Raw genomic sequence first — 23326 nt, 5'->3', positions numbered from 1 at the left:
AGTGCTGCCACCTGCCGTATGTGAGTGGTTGAGGCCGAACATAGGCAGTGGTCGCATTAATGTGACTGGACTATAGTTAGGCTGAAGGTCAGTGATATGCTGCCCGTCCCCCTTCTATGTCGTGGGAAAGAAATGAAGCAAGACGAGGACAAAAGCGGACACTGGCCACTGTGTGCAGGCAGCAGCACTCACCTCGTGGGGGTCTGCGTAGCGGCCTCCGCGCAGCCAGGTGAGGGCGCGCCGGGCTTGCTCGAGGCGGCCGTTTCGCGCCAGCCAGACGGGGCTCTCGGGCACCAGCGAGACGGCGGCGAGCGCGGCCAGCGGCAGCGCCGTGTTGATCCAGGCCACCGTGTGCCACTCCAGCCAGCTGCCCAGCGTGTACACCACCAGGATCGCCAGCGAGTAGCTCACCATCGGCGACCCCGCCAGCATGCCGCGCACGCGCGGCTCCGACGTCTCGCCCAGGTACACCTGCACACGCGCCACCAGATCAAGTCCACAGCCGTTACCTACTGTAGAGGCCAGGAAAGAAAAGGCCTTTACCTCGCTGTTTGAATGCAAGGGGTGGTTTCAAAAGGGTTCAACTTACACCTGCAATGTTCTGTGGATGCCGAACAAACAGGTCCTGTTATTAAAGGAAATGACACCCCAGAACATCACTCCAGTTTTTATGCGGCTGTATGGCGGGCGACAGCAAGGTTGGTATACTACCAGGCGTCTTGTGACATGTCTTCGGCCTGGAATCTCACTGAATGGAAAAGAACTGACCAGCGAAAACGTGTCTGAAGATACCCCATTCAGCGGTTAGCTGCCAATCTGACTGTTGCCCGCCTGCTTTTCATAGCAGGACCCTTTTGGTTGTTATCCTCGGTACCCTTCCAGAGTAGCAGTACGCTGACGATATTAACCCCTCCACTTTCATGTCCGTCCTGCACTTACATTGCAGCAACATAATGCCTACACGAACACGACGAGAGTTTCTGCTACTTGTCTTCGTGTTTGCTTCAAATGGCTCTGAGCACTATGGGAATTAATTTCTGAGGTCATCAGTCCCCTAGAACGTAGAACTGCTCAAACCTAACTAACAAAAGGACATCACACACACATCCATGCCCGAGGAAGGATTCGAACCTGCGACCGTACCGGCGCGCGGTTCCAGACTGTAGCGCCAAGAACTGCTCGGCCACCCGGTCGGCCACCTTCCTGTTTGCTAAACCATCCCTTGGCCTCAGAATCCATCAACAGGACATCCAACAACTCTATCAATCAATACAAAGCCAAATAACTGCTTGCATAAGGTCGCCCTGCACGTTATTGACTTGTTTGATTTGTGAAGCTCTTTCTCTCGAATAAATCATCCAATTTTTCTGAAATTGTAATTTCCTTTCTAGTGCGACGCTTTTTTCCTTAAGGAGTGTATATGCAGTGTCGCACATAAACAACTCTCTTTAATGTTACACGTCCAGATAAGAGCTTTAGCTGTTGTTATACTACTGGCCATTACAATTGCTACACCACGAAGATGACGTGCTACAGACGTGAAATTTAACCGACAGGAAAAAGATGCTGTGATATGCAAATGATTAGCTTTTCAAATCATTCACACAAGGTTGGCACCAGTGGTGGCACCTACAACGTGCTGACATGAGGAAAGTTTCCAGCCGATTTCTCATACACAAACAGCAGGTGACCGGCGTTACCTGGTGAAATGTTGTTGTGATGCCTCGACTATGGAGCAGAAATGCGTACCATCGCGTTTACTACTTTGATAAAGGTCGGATTGTAGCCTATCGCGATTGCGGTTTATCGTAGTTCGACATTGCAACTCGCGTTGGTCGAGATCCAATGACTGTTAGCAGAATATGGAATCGTTGGGTTCGGGGGGGAAATACGGAACGCCGAGCTGGATCGCAACGGCCTCGTATCATTAGCAGTCGAGATGACAGGCATCTTATCCGCATGGCGGTAAAGGATCGTGCAGTCACGTCTCGATCCCTGAGTCAACAGATGGGGATGTTTGCAAGATAACAACCATCTGCACGAACAATTCGACGACGTTTGCAGCAGCATGGACTATCAGCTCGGAGAATGTGGGTGCGGTTACCCTTGACGCTGCATAACAGACAGGAGCGCCTGCGATGGTGTACTCAACGACGAACCTAGGTGCACGAATGGCAAAACGTCATTTTTTTTCGCATGAATCCAGGTTCTGTTTACAGCATCGTGATGGTCGAAACCGTGTTTGGCGACATCGCGGTGAATGCACATTGGAAGCGTGTATTCGTCATCGCCATACTGGCGTATCACCCCGCGTGATGGTATGGGGTGCCGTTGGTTGCACGTCTCGGTCACCTCTTGTTCGTATTGACGGCACTTTGAACAGTGGACGTTACATTTCAGAAGTGTTACGACCCGTGGCGCTACCCTTCATTTGATCACTGCGAAACCCTACATTTTAGCAGGTTAATGCACGACCGCATGTTGCAAGTACTGTACGGGCCTTTCTGGATACAGCAAATGTTCGACTATTGTCCTGGCCATCACATTATCCAGATCTCTCACCAACTGAAAACGTCTGGTCAATGGTGGCCGAGCAACTGGCTCGTCACAATACGCCAGTCACTAATCTTGATGAACTGTGGTATCGTGTGTAAGCTGCATGGGCAGCTATACCTGTACACGCCATCCAAGCTCTATTTGACTCAATGCCCAGGCGTATCAACGCCGTTATTACGGCCAGAGGTGGTTGTTCTAGGTACTGATTTCTCAGGATCTATGCACCCAAATTTCGTGAAAATGTAATCACATTTTGTCCAATGAACACCCCTTTATCATGTGCATTTGTTCTTGGTGTAGCAATTTTAATGGCCAGTAGTGTACATTTCCTAATACCTTCTCATGAGGCAGTCATGGACCACGTACTCCACCTCCACCCTCTGCTCTCAAATCTGTCGACTACACCCCAGCTCTGTATCATCGCTCTAGTCCTGGTATGACCTGTTCCCGTCACAATTAGGTGGCACCAAATCCTCCTGGGTAGTTCACAGCTTGTAAATGGTATAGTAGGGTCGTTATAGTTATTACTATGGCGAGTTACATTTGAATTCAAATAACGGGAATGCAACTGGGTGTCGTCGTCGGCAACCGCCAAAATTTCGACAGGTGAACACACTGTCGTCGTCAACGCAAAACTGCATCAAATAAGCGCTGTGCAAGGGAACTTAAGGCCTCAGTTTGCAAGGTAATTCCGAAAAGATAACACACACACACACACACACACACACACACACACACACACACACACACACTGTAAACACTAGCACCCTCACACAAACAAAGACGACCGGCGTCAGAAGTTATCGTTAGTGAACTCTACCCCTCGGCTTTTGATAAGGAGGACAACAAAATTCCACGCAGAATTTAAACAAAAACTTTCCTTCATGTTTATTAACAAGGCTACTTGCTAATTTAATTTCAACTGCTTCCTTAATAACGCTATCCCAATATGTAGAAGTGCGTGCCAGAATCTCTGTGTTGTTACGTGGCAAGACAGTGCTGCGATAGCGGAACTGATCGTTGCTGTAAGCGTCTTGTGATGCTTATGGTCAGTACAGTGGTCCTCCACTACAAGGAATTAAATTAGTTAGTAATTTTGAAAATAGAGACAGAAGTTTTTGTTAAAATTCTGCATGGCTTCTTGCTCTCTCCCTTGTGAAAAACAGAGAAACGGAGTTAATGATACCTCACACGTTGGTTTTTAATTTTTTCAGTCGATAACTTTCGACATCGGTTATCTTTGGATGTGTGGTGGCGCTAGTGTGTACGGTGTGTGTGTGAGAGAGAGAGAGAGGGAGAGGGAGAGAGAGAGAGGGAAAGAGAGAGAGAGAGCGCTAGTTCTCGGGAACTGCTCTGCAAACTGAGGTTTTGAAATTTGCTGCGCACCGCTTACTTCTTGCAGTTTTTTTCCTGACAATGACAGGGTGTGCTCCTGCCGAAATATCGGTGGTTCTCGACGACGTTATCCGGCTGCACTCCCAGAAGTTACTTCAACATTTTATACTTCGGAAGTAACTCAGGTTTTACGTTTGAAGTTCATATCTGTTTCCATTGTGCTAGAGGACAAAGGTTTGATGCTGCAACACCATATAATCTCCCTACAAAAAGACGGATGGACAAAAATATGGAAGCACCGAAAATACGACATGTTACTATGCCGAGTACGGTGTAGGAAAACCGTTAGCATTGAAAACACATTGCATTCGTCTCGGAAAGGGTAAATACAGGACCTGCATGGTTTGAAAAGAATATTATACCACCCTTCCAGAGACATAGTGTCAAATTCAGTTAACGATGATCGTGGTGGATAGCGATCACATACCCCTCTCTCCAAAGTAGACCACAAGGCAGAGTAATATTGAGATCTGGTGACGATGATCAGTAGGGAGATACGGCAATTTATCCTCGTGCTCGCAAAACCAGTCCACGATGCGAACTTGTGTGAACAGGTGTCCTATTGTCTTGGAACACAGTGTCACAGTTGGGGAACATTATCCTATGTAATGGACATGATTAGCCAAAGTGGTGACATAATCCTTAGCAATAATGCTACCTTGCAGAACATCCAAGGGACCTATGGAAAATCACGATATGACTGCCCAAATTACCGACAAACCCCCCACCACGTTTCACTCTTAGGAGTGAAACTCGGCAAGAAATTGAAAACAATGTGAAACAAGACTTGCCCGACCAAATGACTTTGTTCAATTGCCTCATAGTCCACATTTTATTGATTCCGCAGCACGTTTTCTTGTTACGGGCATTTGCATCACTGATGAGTGTTTTTGGAATTACAGCTTGTCCTGTAGTTCCCTGCTTATGGAGCCCCTTCCTGTTGTTTTGGTGCTGACGGAGTTCGCGAGTGCGCCATTAGGTTCTGTGGGGCCTTTGCATCTGGCGTCTTCTTACATTCCCTCATAATCCTTTTCAAGGACCATACGTCACGATCACTCACCACATATTTCGAGAGAGTTGTGACTTAGCGGATGATGGGTTGGGTTGGGTTGGGTTGTTTGGGGAAGGAGAGCAGACAGCGAGGTCATCGGTCTCATAGGATTAGGGAAGGACGGGGAAGGAAGTCAGCCGTGCCCTTTCAAAGGAACCATCCCGGCATTTGCCTGGAGCGATTTAGGGAAATCACGGAAAACCTAAATCAGGATGGCATGACACGGGATTCAACCGTCGTCCTCCCGAATGCGTTAGCGGATGATGTTTTTCCGCTTTCCCCCTATAAGTCTTCGATGATACCTGTCTTGCAACACCAAACATTTCGACTTTGGTTACGGAAGCACCCAGTACACGAGCACCAACTACTCGCCCATGTTGAAATTCACTTAGCTCCGAAGTAGTGGACTCGTAAATACCAGAACACTGTTCTGACCAGATTGACACTTGGAACGCAATGAGGACATTGTCCTGGTGCCTTTCGTTGTCCAAACACCAGCGCAAACTGCAGGCTTGGCTAGCATCAGCACGTATGTCCAAGCATGCAATTTCTCGCAGTGTTACCATAGTTTTGTTCAACACCTGTAGTTACAAGGGACTTCAGATGGAAGCGTGGAGCGCTATTCAGTGTAGGAAATGGTTTATAAATGATCTTGGGAATGTAAGAGAATGAAGGTTCTTCCACTTTGTAATGGTGGCCTGCTGTTTTCTTAGGTCTGGCTGAGGCGCTCACCTGCGTGGGCGGCACGGCGAGCCCGACGGCGAACCCGCAGACGGCGCGTCCGGCGAGCAGCACGGCGTGGTCCCTGGCGAGGGCGAGCAGCAGCCAGCCCAGCACGTTGGGCAGCACCGTCAGCTGCAGCGTGGCGCGCCGGCCCAGCCGCTCCGAGAACCAGCTGGAGGACAGCGCGCCCAGCGGCGTCACCGCGGAGTGGATGCTCGCTGCGCACAAACACCGGGGAGGCGTGCGTAAGTGGGGGGAGCCTCCTCACTGAGCCGCACTCGCCAATACGGCCCTTCAACTTCAAGGAACCCAGTATCCCGACAAGAGTGTAATGTGTAATGTAATGTGTTTTATTCACCTCATAACGTACACAATTACAGAACATATCTCTGATGTGCTGAAGACACGTCAAGGTTAAAATTTGCTTAATTAAAATTTTGTCACACTTTCAATAACACTTTATGGAGAGTTTATTTACTTGAAATTTGTCAAACTTACGGTATTTACATCAACTATAGCTATCATAAATTTTTAATCCGTTTTAGGGATCCAGCTCAAAGTATCACTTCGTTTTTCATGAAATTTTCCACTGACTACTAGCATCGTTCAACTGGACAATCATGTAACTAGCTTTCTAAAATATTTATCTTCATATTCACTATGTCACACCCTTTTATTGTGTTGTGAATCTTCATGTCTATATACTGAGGAGTCTGAGCACGCAGTTTTGAGCGATGAGAGGTGAGAATAAAGTTCTCTTTATGTTTTGTGTCATATGAGTGTTCCAAATGATTTTTTTGGATAGGTCAGCTCTGCTGCGTAGGAAAAGAAGCGTCTCAAAGCTGTATCAAGAGGGGACAGTTAATATTTTTAGCTCTTTAAATAATGATCGACATGATACCCTCGGCTGCGCAGAGCACATGTTGCGAATGATTCTTTTTTGCAACTTTAAAATTCGTGTAACATTTCCCGAGTTTCCCCAAAAAATTACGCCATAACGATTAATTGATTCAAAGTAGCTACAGTATGCTATTTTCATGGTGGCCATATCAGTGGCACAGGCTAAAATTTCCATTGCAAATGCAAGGCTGTTTAATTTATTTGCTAGATATTGTATGTGAGAATTCCAACTCAAAGTTCTGTCTAAGTTTATTCCCAGTAACCTAACTGAGTCAAGTTCTTCCATTTTTTGATTTTTGTGAGTGACACACATTTCTTCAATTTTTGAATGTTTGGTTTTAAAATTCACAAGTGGGTTTTTGAAATGTTTAGCCTTAAGCCATTTTGACTGAACCATGTTTCCCGGTTACTTATATTCATAACACTCTGTGATATATTGTCACAATTTCCATTTTCAATTAGGCCGAAGTATCTTCTAGAAACTAAATTAAATGAGTATTTATATTGAGAGGCAAGTCATCAACATAGGACGGGAGTAAAATTGGTCCAACGATTGAGCCTTGAGGAATACCTTGTGATACAGTTTCCCAATCGGAGAAGTGATCTGCTCCATTTGATGTGATTACTACCCTTTGTAGGGATATTACTCAAACTATTTCAAAGCAACATCTCTTCTTCCATATCTGCTGAGTTTGAAAAGCACCAGGGCATTGTTGACAGAGTCGAAAGCTTTTGTAAGATCACAAAACATTCCTGCGACCGTAACTTTCCTATCTAGTGATGAAGTAATTTTTCGATAAACTCATTTATCGCATCTACTGTGTTTTTGGTTTGTTGGAAGCAAGTTGGTTATGTGAAATGATATCATTCTGTGTGATGAAGCTTTGTATCTGTAAAGCAGCCATTTTTTCCAATATTTTTGATATGACAGGGAGTATAGAGATGAGGCGATGATTTACCATACCATCTTTTGAACCTTTTTTAAACAATGGTATTACTTCCGCGTATTTCAAGAGATCAGGGAAGTAACCTTCAGAGGATTTGTTTATTAAGAGAGAGAGAGAGAGGATGAACTATTACGTTGTACACTTTTTTAATTATTTTGGTGGGTATCCAATCCCAGCCAGCAGACTTTTTGTCTTTTAAGGAGAGTATGACATTTTCCACAAATTTTGCTGAGACTATGTTGAATTTTTTGAGACATTCACTGGTATTGCCTTTTAGCCCAAAACTATTTACTTTCTGCTCATAATTTGCTATGTCTACATCAGATTTTGCCACATTTATGAAGTACTCATTGAAGCACTCATATATTTGAGCTGCATTTACAACCGATTTTTCCTTAGGTTTGATTTCTAAAATGTCTTGTTTATGATTTCAGACACCTAATTCAGACTTAACTACGGACCATACTGCCCTTGTTTTATTTTTCTGCCCTAGAATGAATTTGTTATTTGCCATTTGGTTTGAACCTTTCACAACTCACAAAAAATAGTTTTATAATTTTAACGTACTTTACAAAATCAGGATCGTTTTTACACTTCATTTGATTGGGTAGCTTCCTTTTCCTCTCACTCAATATTTTTAAACCTGGTGCGATCCATCTTATCTTACTTGATGTTTTGTTGCAATATGATCTTGGTGAGAAAGCTTCATTAAATACTTCAAGAAAACTGTTTAAGAATGTACTAAAGTTTTCTTTAGTTGAGTCACCATCCCCAAAACTCCACTTAACTTTACTTAGTGTCTCATAGAATATTTAAATATTTTTTATTGAAACTTCTTTTGATATATGTTTTAGGATGAGGGATATAGTTAGTCGGCAAGGCAGGCAGCTACAAAATTGCGCGCGTGTTGAACTAATGTATACGACGTGGGTTCAGTAAGTGGTGCAACACATTTTTTTCCTGAAAGCTGGTTGGTTTTATCCAGGATTCCAATACGCCACATTACTCCCTGCTCTTTGGGCTACAAATCCTATTTGTCAACATCCTTGCTGATAGGGCCGCTCTACTGGTCGATGTCGCATCCAACATCTTGTTGCATCAGTAACCTCCCCAGAATCCAAGTACCGCTTCCCGTGGAACGGATCCTTCATTGGGTCAAGCAGATGGAAGTCGAAAGGTGCGAGATCCGGGCTGTAGACAGGATGATGAAGAGCAGTCAAATGAAGTTTTGTGAGCTCTTCTCTGGTGCGCAGATTTATGTGAGGCCTTCCGTTGTCATCATGAAGGAGAAGTTCGTTTGCATTTTTGTGGTGACGAATACGCTGAACTGCTTTCTTCTGTTTCTTGATGGTAACACGATACAGTTAAGAGCTGATCGCTGCACCATGGCGGGCATCAGACAGAATAACCCTTTCAGAGTCCCAGAAGACCACCACCATGACATTACTGGTTGAGGGTACGGCTTTTAACTTTTTCTTTGGAGTAGAAGTGGTGTGGCGCCACCGCATGCATTGCCGTTTTGTTGCTGCTTTCAAGTAGTGAGCCTATATTTCATGGCCTGTGCCGATGTTCGACAAAAAATTTCACAAACAGCCTTATAACGCGAAAGCAACTCCGCACAGATGGTCCTTCGTTGCTCTTTATGGCCTTCTGTAAGGCAGGAAGAAATCCAGTGAGCACACCCCTTTGTGTACCCTACTGGTGGATGAGTATGTGAGCATTGGCAGCAGCGACGCGTATGATTTTATTCCATCGATAACCTCGAATGAGAGTGTCCACACGTTCCAAAACTGCAGGAGTCACAACCGTTTGCTGCCGGACGGCACGCGAGACGTCGGACAGATTTTCGCGACCATGCTGGGAAGATGACAAACGCCTCACCCGACGACTCGGCAGTGGTCTGGTTTTCCTCCAAAAGAAACTGAATGAAAGCTCTCTGCTTGGAACGAACCTCCGTTACAGACGCCATTGTCGTGGCTGTGTATGGCGCCGTCACCTATAGGAACTTCATGAAACTATAGGGCTTTAAGTGGGAATATTCCGCCGTGTTCCGCAACAAATTTTGCGTTTTCTCAACCGAAATTGGCCCGAGGAAAACAAACGTGTTACATTACTTATTGAACGCCCCCTCGTACAACAGGATCGCTTGCATTTAAAAACGACATTGGAAGACGAAATGTGATAACATTTTGCTCGTAAAGCCCTGAAGGAGGGCTCCCTAATTCTAGATAATCTGAAGCAGGTGGAAATCGATCGACTTCGCCTCACGAGTATCTTGTGTCCAGCCGTTGACAACATTGGTGATCTAATAATGCAATATTTGTACCACAGCCGTTACTAATTAGTAACTGCCGTGCCGTGCCAGTACGAGCCTGTGTAGCGCGAACACTGCGTCAGGAAACCTCACCATCGTTCTCCTCCCGGCTGTCGGTGTCTTGGTTTCGGTACGCGGAGCTTGCATCCTACGTTCCCACCAACCTGAAAACTCGCTCAGGACGTCGTGAACGAATTATACAACCTGGGGCGATTGCAATCCAGCTAGTATGGTCAAAAGAAACCGAACTCGTGTTCAGCCATTCACATTTAGATTATCCGCAATGCATTTAAATTCCTTGATGAAAATGGTGGGATGGCTCCTTTGAAAGGGACACATCCAGTTTATTTCCCCAAATACGAGTTTGTGTTCCGACCCTATCGGCCTTGTCGTCAATGGGACATTAAACCCATGTTCTGTCCTTTTCCATAAGGCCCATTTAGCTCTACCCAGAGTGCTGACGCGATTCTATAGAATTCAACGAGCGTGCACGGATCGATATGCTATGGGCACTGGTGACAGAAATGCCTCTTCATTGGCATCAACTGCCTCGAAACTAAAAATGAGTTAAGACTGCAGTGTAAGCATGAAACACTGTCACTGGAGAATTGGATGCCAAACTGCGTTGTTTTAGAACATGTACAGCGGCGCAGCCAGCGTAGACTTTGCCTTGACGTCTGACAATATGGACTGTTGGCTAGAATAACAGACAAACGTCAAATGCGACTGTGGGCACCACCCTGATATAAGATCCAGCTAAATCCACTACGTACTGAGGCCAGCCTCAACAGCAACAGGTGTATCAGGTAAGTTTCAGAGCTCGAGGTATTGCTACTCGTGTCATATCTGAGCAGGTCAGTTCCGGTGATGAATGTGCAAGTGTTCTTCGAACAGGTACCACAGCTTCCCTGGATTACATATTTATCTGACATGGCACTCGTCAATTATGTCCGGAATATACTCGATTATAAACTTGTCCCTTAAAGGCAACCAACAACCATTGATGAACACAAACCACGTGGATGAAGACTCCGTTGAGGCCACCAGACCTCACGGCACGAGACCTTTCTGTGAAGAGTTTGTGAGAGACTCCATCTATGTGCCCCTGCCCCCCGCCCCTCCCCCCCCCCCCCCCCCCTCCTTCTCTTCGAAGAGGTTTGGTGAATCACGAAGCCGCATACCACACCAACGAGTGCAAGAACTCCACTGCCGTTTGGATGTTTGTTGTTCCTCAGTTGGAAAATAGACTGAGCATTTGTGAAAGATAAACGAAATCTGCGATCCTAAGCATAATATCCCGCAATATTGTATGTGCACGCATTTAAAAACATGAACGCTCTTAAAATCAAACAGTTCTTTTTAAATGAAATAATCTTTGCAGCCCTAGCCATACGTTAAAATTTACTACAGATTTCAGTCTTCGACATAGAAGAAATAGTATTATGGCACACTGGGAATCTTTTTGAAACACCGCGTATTATTGGTTATTCATTTCTTTGCACCGTTCCCACTCGCTATCCTCATCAAATTATTTCCTTAATTCATTCCACCTCGAGTACAGTAGGACGTACAAATCGCACATAAAATAACTATAGCATTGTAAAAATTGGTGAAACATTACAAACAATGTCTTACTATGGATTTCTATAGCAATATGAGATGTATACATTATTCGGTCTTGAACGGGTTAAGCATTTGCCATCTGCTTGAGTACACAACCCAACGGTTTATTATTTGTCTGTTTCCCAAACTAACGGCAACCACTAGGTAATTGCCTTGGTTTACGAAAATATTTCTCATGTCACTGGTTGTCAGCGAACATTTTCTTCGAGGGAATGGTCAAAAGCAATGCCTCCGAATTTGTGATACGAAAATTCTTAAGTGGAACAAACGTTGTTGACGTTCTACAAGCTTGTTCTTCATATCTACATATCTGCATTCGTCTGCCGCTAGAGGGATCCGAATTGTATAACGTAACTAATCGTGGAAGATAAACAGCGAGCTGTAATCGATTTTCGAATTCGAAGAGCTCGTCCACAAATGTGGCACCCTCTCTTTCAGCACGACAATGCCAGGACACACATGAGTGCTGTGACCCGTGCGACAACCTATGCCTTGTGTTCAGTGTCATCGATCATCCCCAGCACAGTCCCGACTTGGCCCCACTCTATCATCACCTTGACAGTGACGAAGCGGTGCAAGCAGAGGTAAGGCTGTGGCTCCGTCAACGAAGGCAAACCTTCTACAGTGACGGTATGAACAAGCTGGTGTCTCGCTGGAAGAAAAGCGTTCGTCGCCAGGATGACTATGTCAGAAGTAAACATGTAAACTTGAAAAATAATGATGTAGAATGTTAATTATTTTATTTAAAAAATGTGAAAGTTTACACACAAAAAGTTTGTGACGATACTTTTGAACTTGCCCTTCTAGCTATCCCACTGGGTGCCACTTGCGGTGGCCCGGTGTAATGTTAAGCTCCCTCTATACAGCTTAAGCGTTTTCGTGGACTTACTTGTTGAAGAATGCTGGTTCTGCTTTCTTGCAGCGCCGATGTCTTCTGCTAGCACCAGACGCTTCTCCGAAGATTTCACTGCTAGGAAGGGGAAATTTTCACTCTCTTGCTCTCTCTCTCTCTCTCTTCTTATTTAAAGATACGCAACTCGTGGAATATCATTCAATGCACCAGAACATATTTATTTCCACTTTGTACAAAAAACAACTAAACTTTATGACGTAAGTCCACACATTACCGGGCACCCAAGATCAGTTAATTACACATTTTTGAACACAATTAATGACTAAGCTTTTATCGTGGCTGACTATCCACGTCCAGTCCACGTACTCTCAGCAGCAGTCCAACGTCTACTAAAACAGTCACTATCTCGAGTCACTCCATTTGTTTTACAACAATACAAAGCTACATTACTCTTTGCAGCCGGCCGCCCGCACCTCGTGGTCATGCGGTAGCGTTCTCGCTTCCCACGCCCGGGTTCCCGGGTTCGATTCCCGGCGGGGTCAGGGATTTTCTCCGCCTCATGATGGTTGGGTGTTGTGTGATGTCCTTAGGTTAGTTAGGTTTAAGTAGTTCTAAGTTCTAGGGGACTGATGACCGTAGATGTTAGGTCCCATAATGCTCAGAGCCATTTGCAGCCGGCCACGGAGCTTCCGGGCCGTGTGTGTTTATTCTTGGCATGTCGCGTTTAACACTTGCCAGCGCCGACGAACTATCTCCCTTACAGTTTCGCCTGCACAAACAATAAACGGGTGCAGTATCCCATGCTCATCCTGACGCCCTGCTTTAAAATAACGCGTGTTCGAAACGGCTGGAACACAAGTGTCTCCAGACTTCGGTAAAATTCTGGAAGCACTATAGTCTGTCGTCTGTTAATCTGCAAAGGTCTTCGCAATGTAAAGGAGAGGCGGAATTTATCATAACTGTTTGTTCAACACCTACACTTTCGAAGCACCACCCACATATTGGGTGGAAAAAGTGACCAATGACGTAAACTTTCTTAAGAGCACGGAATTTCAGAGTAAGTGTTCGGCGGGCAGAAAATTGTGGAAACCGCGCACGCCTGTGTTGAACGAGAATGGTGAATGACGCTTTCGAGGGCGTCATAAAGAAAATGTGTACTGGTTGCCCATTTTCATTTCCGAAAACCGCAGATGATCACAGAAAACTAACAAAAGCCGATGAAATCTTCTGGGGGGTTATCAATCGATTAACAGTATACTTCTGAAACAAGATTTTGACAAGTTCTTCGTCTGAAGATAACGAGTAGAAAAATATATTCCAAACGACTCTGTCGGTAAACCGAGAAGATTCTGCAGGGAAATTCACCGTAAAGCTTGCACTCTCAGACTAGGAAGACTTTTGCTGCATGGTCCTCGTCAACATGGGCGAGAATGAACATTGATAATCAATCCCTAAGTAGATTATTGAATGGAATACATGCTGTAGCGAATAAAAGAAATAATTTGAAATATACTGAGAGCATTACGTACGAGAACATATGGCAACCTGATTTAGTCTCGATACCTTCTGCGGTATATTCATTTTAAACAAAGGCAAACTGATCGTCTAGCAAAATCCGCACAGTTACCGAGATGTTCTGGCGAAATCTGGATAAGCGAGTCTACACCCTTCTCTGCACAATGTGAGTTATGTACGTAGCTTGACAGCAATAAAAAAAGAGACGCTGTGTTACAACGAACAGTTGGTAGAATCTGACTTTTCCATCTCGAAACGCGCAACAACATGATTTAGATTCAACCGAATAAAAGGACTAACTATCTAGACATTCAGTTCCGGAAGCTCTGTAGTATTTGTAGAATAGGGTCATGGACATTGCATTTCTTTCTGTGATGTCGACTTTCTTCATACTGCATGAACTTTCAGAAAGACAAAATTATATCTTGTACATCTACATCTACATGACTACTCTGCAATTCACATTTAAGTGCTTGGCAGAGGGTTCATCGAACCACAATCATACTTTCTCTCTACTATTCCACTCCCGAACAGCGAGCGGGAAAAACGAACACCTAAACCTTTCTGTTCGAGCTCTGATTTCTCTTATTTTATTTTGATGATCATTCCTACCTATGTAGGTTGGGCTCAACAAGAAATATTCGCATTCGGAAGAGAAAGTTGGTGACTGAAATTTCGTAAGAAGGTCTCGCCGCGACGAAAAACGTCTATGCTGTAATGACTTCCATCCCAACTCGTGTATCATATCTGCCACACTCTCTCCCCTATAACGCGATAATACAAAACGAGCTGCCCTTTTTTGCACCCTTTCGATGTCCTCCGTCAATCCCACCTGGTAAGGATCCCACACCGCGCAGCAATATTCTAACAGAGGACGAACGAGTGTAGTGTAAGCTGTCTCTTTAGTGGACTTGTTGCATCTGCTAAGTGTCCTGCCAATGAAACGCAACCTTTGGCTCGCCTTCCCGACAATATTATCTATGTGGTCCTTCCAACTAAAGTTGTTCGTAATTTTAACACCCAGGTACTTAGTTGAATTGACAGCCTTGAGAATTGTACTATTTATCGAGTAATCGAATTCCAACGGATTTCTTTTGGATCTCATGTGGATCATCTCACACTTTTCGTTATTTAGCGTCAACTGCCACCTGCCACACCATACAGCAATCTTTTCTAAATCGCTTTGCAGCTGATACTGGTCTTCGGATGACCTTACTAGACGGTAAATTACAGCATCATCTGCGAACAGTCTAAGAGAACTGCTCAGATTGTCACCCAGGTCATTTATATAGATCAGGAACAGTAGAGGTCCCAGGACGCTTCCCTGGGGAACACCTGATATCACTTCAGTTTTACTCGATGATTTGCCGTCTATTACTACGAACTGCGACCTTCCTGACAGGAAATCACGAATCCAGTCGTCCATTCCGTAGATACTATTCAAAGTGTCCTCCAGTAACTGACAAGGGTAGGCTATACCTTGCCATACTTCTACTATCGATCCGCATAGTTGTCTGCATTCACTATTTTCTCTTTATTGTGTTCATTATACCAATGAGGACAGGAAGACTGATGAAGTAATGTGACTGTTCTTTGGCTATACAGTGTCAGAAAACTCGGGGTAATTAAAAACAAAGAAGTATGAAAAATTCAGATGATGTCGTTCTAAATATGTAATGGATGTAGTTATGATGTCTGGGTGATGATGTTGTTGCTCCTGTAGATTGCGAAGAAGACAATGTTCAGCGGTTTGATGACCTGCTTTGGATGAAGAGGTGGTTGGCGAAGGATCATGAGAAAGTGGGTGCGTCATACTGTGATGTTACAAAATAAAAGTGAGGTTGTTATTCAATGGCAAAGATGGAAATTGAGATTTTTCTTACTGTTTTATCAATCACAATTGGCGTAAGAATCATGGATTGACCATTGTCATAAAATATTGCATTATGAAATGTGAACAATTTTTACTTGCAGTTTCGCGTGGCTTGAAGCAGTCACAGCTAGCGTGCTGTTGATTAAGAAATTGCATTATCGTCTTTCTAATTACTTCATGATCGTAGGTACGATCATACCCGGTTGTGAAGTTATCGTTATGACAAAACAATTTCCTAAGGGACCAGAAAGTTCTTAAGGGTGCAAAAACAACTGTAACATCACACAAATGGGATATTCAATATTAAAGCTGATGCAAGATGACGATAAAACAGTTTTCTTTTTATCAATGTAACACGCACATTGGACTGCTGATCTTGGTGTCTGTAATCTTAGCAAAATGCATAATTAAAATGAAAATAATACTGAGGAGATGATAGGAATGAGCACTGCTAAATGATTCAGTATTCCCAGAACAAATATTTATTATAACTAAAACATATATCGTACCTTAAGCCTAGTACTACAATGACGGTAGATTTTTATGTCCGTATCATGTCCATTGAGCGCTCTTTTATATAGCCATTGTCCTTTTGAGTCACCCGTGCGTCGTCACGATAAGTTATAACAGTTCTTCTTACACTTCACTCAAACTTAGACGGAACACGTTATTATTTTTTTAGTAAAAAAATTAGATCAGACCGCCACAAATCTGCGTCCGTCTTACTTAAGAAAAACAGTACAAGTGTTTAGCGCTCAAGGCTTCATTTGTTCTCCAGCGAACAAAATAGTGAAGGATCGCATATCTATCCGTATTTTTCTGTTTATATTGCCGCCCAAAGACGACGAATTACATTATTTAGAAAATTCCACCGTCGCTATGCGAAGCCTTATTATACATTAATCATTCTTTATAAACAAGTATTTGCCTTCTGTCTGAAAGTATTAACTATTTGCAGTTTTAATGAAGTCAAAAATAGCGAATATCACAATATATATATATATATATATATATATATATATATATATATATATATATATATGATTAAAAAGGAATTTTCAGATGATCATCCCAATAGCAAAGGTAGAGGGATAGGATATGGCTGTACTTGAGGTTAGGATTGTGTGCCTAAGGATTAGTTGTGCTGTGAGGGTCATGGTGAGATTAGGGTTCCGCAAGAATATACAGGCGGCTGTACATGAAATGAGAGCAGATTCGGGAGAACACGGCTGACATTTGTACGATGCTGGAAGATGTAGGGATGCTCAAAGAGATGAATTTTTTAAGTACAGTAGTTATGAAGCATACAGAGTCTTCGTGGTTGGAGCGCGAACCAGGGACATGTTTAGATGTAGTGCTTCATCAACAAGGCACTTGGAAATCGTCAGCTAACTTATTTTTTTCATGAGCTGGGGGTATGTTTTGTTATATTTTGTAGCAGATCGGTGAAATAGATAACGAGGATTGACGATTGTGGGTTAGAACATGGTTTAGATGGTGACTGCACTTACAAGGGCAACAGATGGGCGTCGCTGGCAACGGTATGTTGGAATGACGATCGGGAAGATTCTGCGTGATATCTACACTGGTAAATGAAGGCGCAGTGGGTAATGAGAAAGTCAATAGCTGAGAATGGACGAGAAAAAGGGTTGTGAAAGTGCTGCGGATGTGAAGGCCCTTTCATGTCTGGAATTCGAGAGCTGAGGTTCCATAGTCAATCAGAATCCACAGCTTCATACCACCTACGCAAAAAGGAGTACCGGTGCTGGGTGGCATTAGTGACAGAGCAGATTCTCAACTAGAGTCTGCTGCCACGTTTAATTAAAACTTCGCGAGTTCACGTCGTTTTCAAGCAAACACGACAGTTTATTGGAACTCAAAACCAATTTCACTATATCAGAGGTAGTGAGCATACCAGGAATTTCGACTGGGAGAAATCTGTTAAGGTGCTAGACTCGCATTCGTAAGGAAGGCAGTTCAACTGCCCGTTTAGGGTTACGATTTGGGAATCCCGGGTGAGTTCAATGATGTCACTTAACGTCAACTCCGTGATGCACATGATTGCCTGTCAGTTGCAGAACAGTCTCCCTTTTTCGTTCCACCGCCCTTCGGGAAGTGAAAAATGCCTCCCACAGCGGCCATCATGCCCATGCTGACAACGACTCGTCTGCAGGAGCACGTGGACCTGTTCTTTCAGCAAGACAACGCATCACTCCATCACAACTTATACCGTCACAATAGTATAAGGAACACTACATGGCCATGAGAGCTTTTACGAGCAGTCCCCCCTCCCCCTGATGCATACATCAGGGACGCTTTCGAGCGGAAAATCCTAATCTTGGACTCAGTTACGGTTAATCTGAATGTATTAGATGAAAATATTCGTCAATTTTGTCATTTTTTTCTTTGAAATATACTGAAATGACTGCGAATGTAGAAGTGGTTTTTATTTGTGCAAGCAGAGGAATGTACTTTGTTGTGACAGTTCTGCTGTTGTTATGATAACCTTTTGTATGAAAGGCTATGTGAGTGTCTTGAGAATGCTAACTTCTTTTTAGGCATAGGAATAATTTTACATCCGCAACCTCAAATAGCATCAGAGACTGTAGGGCAATTATCTGTATCAAGTACGATGCCTGACAAATGAAGCACTCATAAGATATGTTCGGATGTCAATGTAACTTTGTACATACACACAGACACAAACACACACACACACACACACACACACACACACACACACACACACACTATCGGGAAATATGTAGATGAGTAGAACTGCAATTATTGAGTGGAATGTCCAAAATATGTTTGGAGATGAAATCAATTGTTTCCAACACTAGCAAGTATACGAAAAGTAAATGTAGTTGATTTTAATTTTTTGATCAGCTCAGTAATATGCTTCTTCCAAAACAGGAAGAAACGTTAGGATTTAATTTGCCGTCGACGACTGTGTCATGCATGGAGAACAAAATCGGACGTCCCTTTCAAAGGAACCATCCCGGCATTTGCCTGGAGCGATTTAGGGAAATTACGAAAACTTTAAATCTGAATGGCCGGAGCGCGGGTTTGAACTGTCGTTCCCCCGAATGCGAGTCCAGTGTGATAACCACTACGTCGCCTCGCTCTTTGCTAACCCATATGAACCAAATAATCCTACTGCGGTTTATCATGTGTTTGGAATCCCGGAGGACGCTCTGAGCAGTCAACGATTTCAGATAGACTAGTAGGTCAAAACCGTCGTGGATTCTTGGTCTGTTCACAATAAATTCTAAAAAGACGCACGACGAATGCTTTATCCAAATGGGACGGAAATCAGAAGATGTAATGTACATGTACAAACAAATGACTACAATTTCAGAAAAATTGGAAGATTTATTCCAGAGAAAGAGCTTCACAACTTGGGCAAGGCAGTAACGGATTGGACCACCTCAGGCTCTTATGCAAGCAGTTATCCACCTGGGTATTCATTGAAAGAGTTGGTCGATGTCACGCCAGATCCGGTCCATATCGCATGTTAGATCACACGCGCCAAATTTACAGGATTTGGCGTAACATCCCTCAGGAGGAAGTCGAACTACTCTATCAGTGTCAAGCCGAATAATTGCTTGCGTAAGAGCCTGAGGTGGTCCAACCCGTTATTGACTTACCCAATTTGTGAAGCTCTTTCTGTTGAATAAATCATCCAATTTTTCTGAAACTGTAATCATTTGTTTACCTGTACATGTACATCACGCCTATGATTTCCGTCTCATTCGGATAATTGCTTCGTGGTGGGTATTTTTGTAGAGTGTATTTGGAACAACGATGTGAGAACCAAATTGAAAAATCGGTGTTTGATTGTTATACGTACATAGGCAGGGATGTGTAGACGACCAAGAGGCAAATAATCAGTCACAACAAACACACGTCCAGAATCAAATGGTTTTCATGATATGGCGCACCATGACTGAGGACATGAACGCCATATAACAGAGGCCCCAAGGATGCGTACTGTAGGTTTGCACTTGAGGACAAATACATTACAAGTGCTACACAAGGCCACCATTCCTACGTACACACGCTACAGCACGTCTCCTTTTCGATACCCTTATACGTTCGTAAATCCCAGGTGTGTTCTACACTACTGGCCATTCAAATTGCTGCACCACGAAGATGACGTGCTACAGACGCGAAATTTAACCGATAGAAATAAGATGCTGTCATACACAAATGATTAGCTTTTCAGAACATTGACACAAGGCTGGCGGCGGTGGCGACACCTGCAACGTGCTGACATGCGGAAAGTTTCCAACCGATTTCCCATGCACAAACAGCAGTTGATCGGCGTTGCCTGATGAAACGTTGTTGATTTGCCTCGTGTAAGGAGGAGAAATGCGTACCATCACGTTTCCGACTTTGATAAAGGTCAGATTGTAGCCTATCGCGATTGCGGTTTATCGTATCGCGACATTGCTGCTCGCGTTGGTCGAGATCAAATGACTGTTAGCAGAATATGGAATCGGTGGGCTCAGGAGGGTAATACGGAACGCCGTACTGGATCCCAACGGCCTCGTATCACTAGCAGTCGAGATGACAAGCATCTTATCCGCATGGCTGTAACGGATCGTGCAGCCACGTCTCGATCTCTGACTCAACAGATGGGGACTTATGCAAGACAACAACCATCTGCACCAACAGTTCGAAGACGTTTGCAGCAGCATGGACTATCAGCTTGGAGACCATGGCTGCGGTTACCCTTGACGCTGCATCACAGACAGGAGCGGATGCGATGGTGTACTCAACGACGAACCTGGGTGCACGAATGGCAAAACGTCATTTTTTCAGATGAATCCAGGTTCTGTTTACAGCATCATAATGGTCGCATCCGTGATTGGCGACATCGCGATGAACGCCCATTGGAAGCGTGTATTCGTCATCGCCATACTGGCGTATCACCCGGCGTGATGCTATGGGGTGCGATTAGTTACACGGATCGGTCACCTCTTGTTCGCGCTGACGGCACTTTGAACAGTGGACGATACATTTCAGATGTGTTACGACCGGGGCTCTACCTTTCATTCGATCCCCGCGAAACCCTACATTTCGGCATGTTGCAGGTGCTGTACTGACCTTTCTGGATACCGAAAATGTTCGACTGCTGCCCTGGCCAGCACATTCTCCAGATCTCTCACCAACTGAAAACGTCTGGTCAATGGTGGCCGAGCAACTGGCTCGTGACAATACGCCGGTCACTACTCTTGATGAAACGTGGCATCGTGTTGAAGCTTCATGGTCAGCTGTACTTGTACACGCCATCCAAGTTCTATTTGACTCAATGCCCAGGCGTATCAAGACCGTTATTACGGCCAGAGGTGGTTGTTCTGGGTACTGTTTTCTCAGGATCTATGCACTCAAATTTCTTGAAAATGTAATCACATGTCAGTTCTAGTATAAAATATTTGTCCAATGAATACCCCTTGATCATCTGCGTTTGTTCTTAGTGTAGCAATTTTAATGGCCAATAGTGTAAATGCTTTGATATTTTTTCACAGAGTGCTCTCATACTTTATCGACACTCAGTAACTTTGGGATACACGAAAGGTTTTAAATACTCCCACAAAAAAATGGTCCGTCTGGTTCATGTTGGGGACCTGTGAGGCCATGGTGTTGAGGATCCATGACCCGGATGTTGAAGATTTGCAATAAGTATTCCCGAACAGTCTCATGAAAGTGTGGCAGTGCACCATAATGCTTGTACCACACACGTATGCTTTCACTCTAAGGGATATCATCCAAAAATTACCGTTAGCTAATGTGGCATGAGTGCACTTGTGCATGCATCGTATTCAGGAAACCATTGGTTTCTGGACCTGTGTTTATTAGCATTTATTTGGTTGTGGGCGCTGATGGCCTCACTGTTGAACGCCCTATACATACCAGCACCACCGCCACCCTCACCTCCATCACCATTTCATTGTCATCATCTTGCCCATTTCGTTTGTACCTAAACAGCCTAATTTTTGTCAGAAAAGTTCACCTGGACGCTACTCCTGGAAAGAAGCTGATATGTTTTTTGTTGACTGTAGGGAAGCAACTGAGGGTGGTCAATGGCGAACGGCGGCCAGTTCTTTCACAAGCTGCGACATCGTCGCGAAAAAACACAGTGACCCGTATATGTAATAAGTTTCCTTTAATTTACGTCTATGGTCACAGTCTTTTCTGTTTAACTGATTACCGGTTTCGGTCTTTAATGACCATCATCAGATCTGTCTCATAAAATCAAAGTCCTAATGCACTGCAGCCATAGTGGCATAGTCAACTGTTAAATGCGGAATCAGCACCAACATTTATATATATTTAATGATGCTGGTGCTGATTCCGCATTTAACAGTCGACAATGCCACAATGGTTGCAGTGCATTAGGACTTTGATTTTATAAGACAGATCTGATGACGGTCATTAAAGACCGAAACCGGTAATCAGTTAAACAGAAAAGATTGTGACCATAGACTTACTAGGCCAGCTCTTTGGCATCGTCGGCGCTGCTCGGCGCTGGCCTCGCCGACACTCTCGGCTCGACACCCGCCGTTTCAGGCGGCCGCAGCACAGAGCAGCTCTGCCTCTCCCTGTCTCTCTTTAAAAGGTTGACGACCGCTCAACGGCGCGGCGCCGGCGCGGGCGGATAGCCCAATGGCAGCCGCAGGGGCCGGGCCGGGCAAGCGACGCCGGCGCTAGCTGGGACCTCTGAACCGAGCCGTGCTGGGGCACGCCACGGACCCCGTTCTCACCACGCCAGTTGTCATACGCTAGCCCACTCGGCTTAAGTAGGGCAGCAAATGAGGTGACTATCCAAAAAGATCTACAAGTGTCGCAATCGTGTGCAACGGTCGTCACTTTACCTCCTTCAGCCGGCCGGAGTGGCCTAGCGGTTCTAGGCGCCATAGTCTGGAACCGCGCGACCACTGCGGTCGCAGGTTCGAATCCTGCATCGGGCAAATATGTGTGTGATGTCCTTATGTTAGCTAGGTTGAAGTAGTTCTAAGTTATAGGAGACTGATGACCTGAGACATTAAGTACCATAGTGCTCAGAGCCATTTCACTCATTTTTTTACCCCCTTCAGACCTGTGATTAATAATCTCTAAGCAACTTTATGCCGTTATATGGTCCTTTTTCTCGCGTTAAGGCCTTGAAAGAAACACGTTCGAATTTCAGTTCTTAATCTTTTATTGTTCTTTGCTTTCTTTTCAGTAGTTCTCCATTGGTGCCTTTTCTCTTACTTCATACAAACTTCATACAATTTTCTTTTCTTCCTGTCTTGGATACTTATAGTTTTATAAATTTTCCCTAAAAATCTCTCTTTCTAATACTTGTTCTTCTTAGAAGGAGGGTCAGCGATGGCCGTAATATTGATGGTTTATTGATAGCAAAATCGATTTTCAGTCACTTAGTGATCATCTCCAGTGCTGGAAGTTAAAAATTTCACACAGAGACCAGCAAATAACAAACAAAAGACCACAAATACACCTGAGTACAAACCAACTGTTGTAAAGAACATACCTGCCGTGTGCAAATGGTTCAAAGGGCTCTGAGCAC

At 44.3% G+C, this 23326-nt stretch overlaps 1 protein-coding gene across 1 annotated transcript in view; it reads right to left on the bottom strand.

Moving 5' to 3' along the window:
- The window catches only part of LOC126355303 (spidroin-1-like), a 72564-nt gene that overhangs the window by 13665 nt on the left and 35573 nt on the right, over nt 1–23326 (bottom strand). The window contains exons 3-4 of the mRNA XM_050005595.1: nt 5735–5943; nt 193–471 (exon numbers count right to left, since the gene is read on the bottom strand). Coding sequence (XP_049861552.1) covers nt 193–471; nt 5735–5943 — 488 coding nt within the window. The remainder of the gene's footprint in view (nt 1–192; nt 472–5734; nt 5944–23326) is intronic.

Source organism: Schistocerca gregaria, chromosome 3, assembly GCF_023897955.1.
Source record: "Schistocerca gregaria isolate iqSchGreg1 chromosome 3, iqSchGreg1.2, whole genome shotgun sequence".
Classification (NCBI taxonomy): domain Eukaryota; kingdom Metazoa; phylum Arthropoda; class Insecta; order Orthoptera; family Acrididae; genus Schistocerca; species Schistocerca gregaria.
Note: the sequence above shows the minus strand (reverse complement) of the source record. Positions and strands in the feature narration are given on the sequence as shown.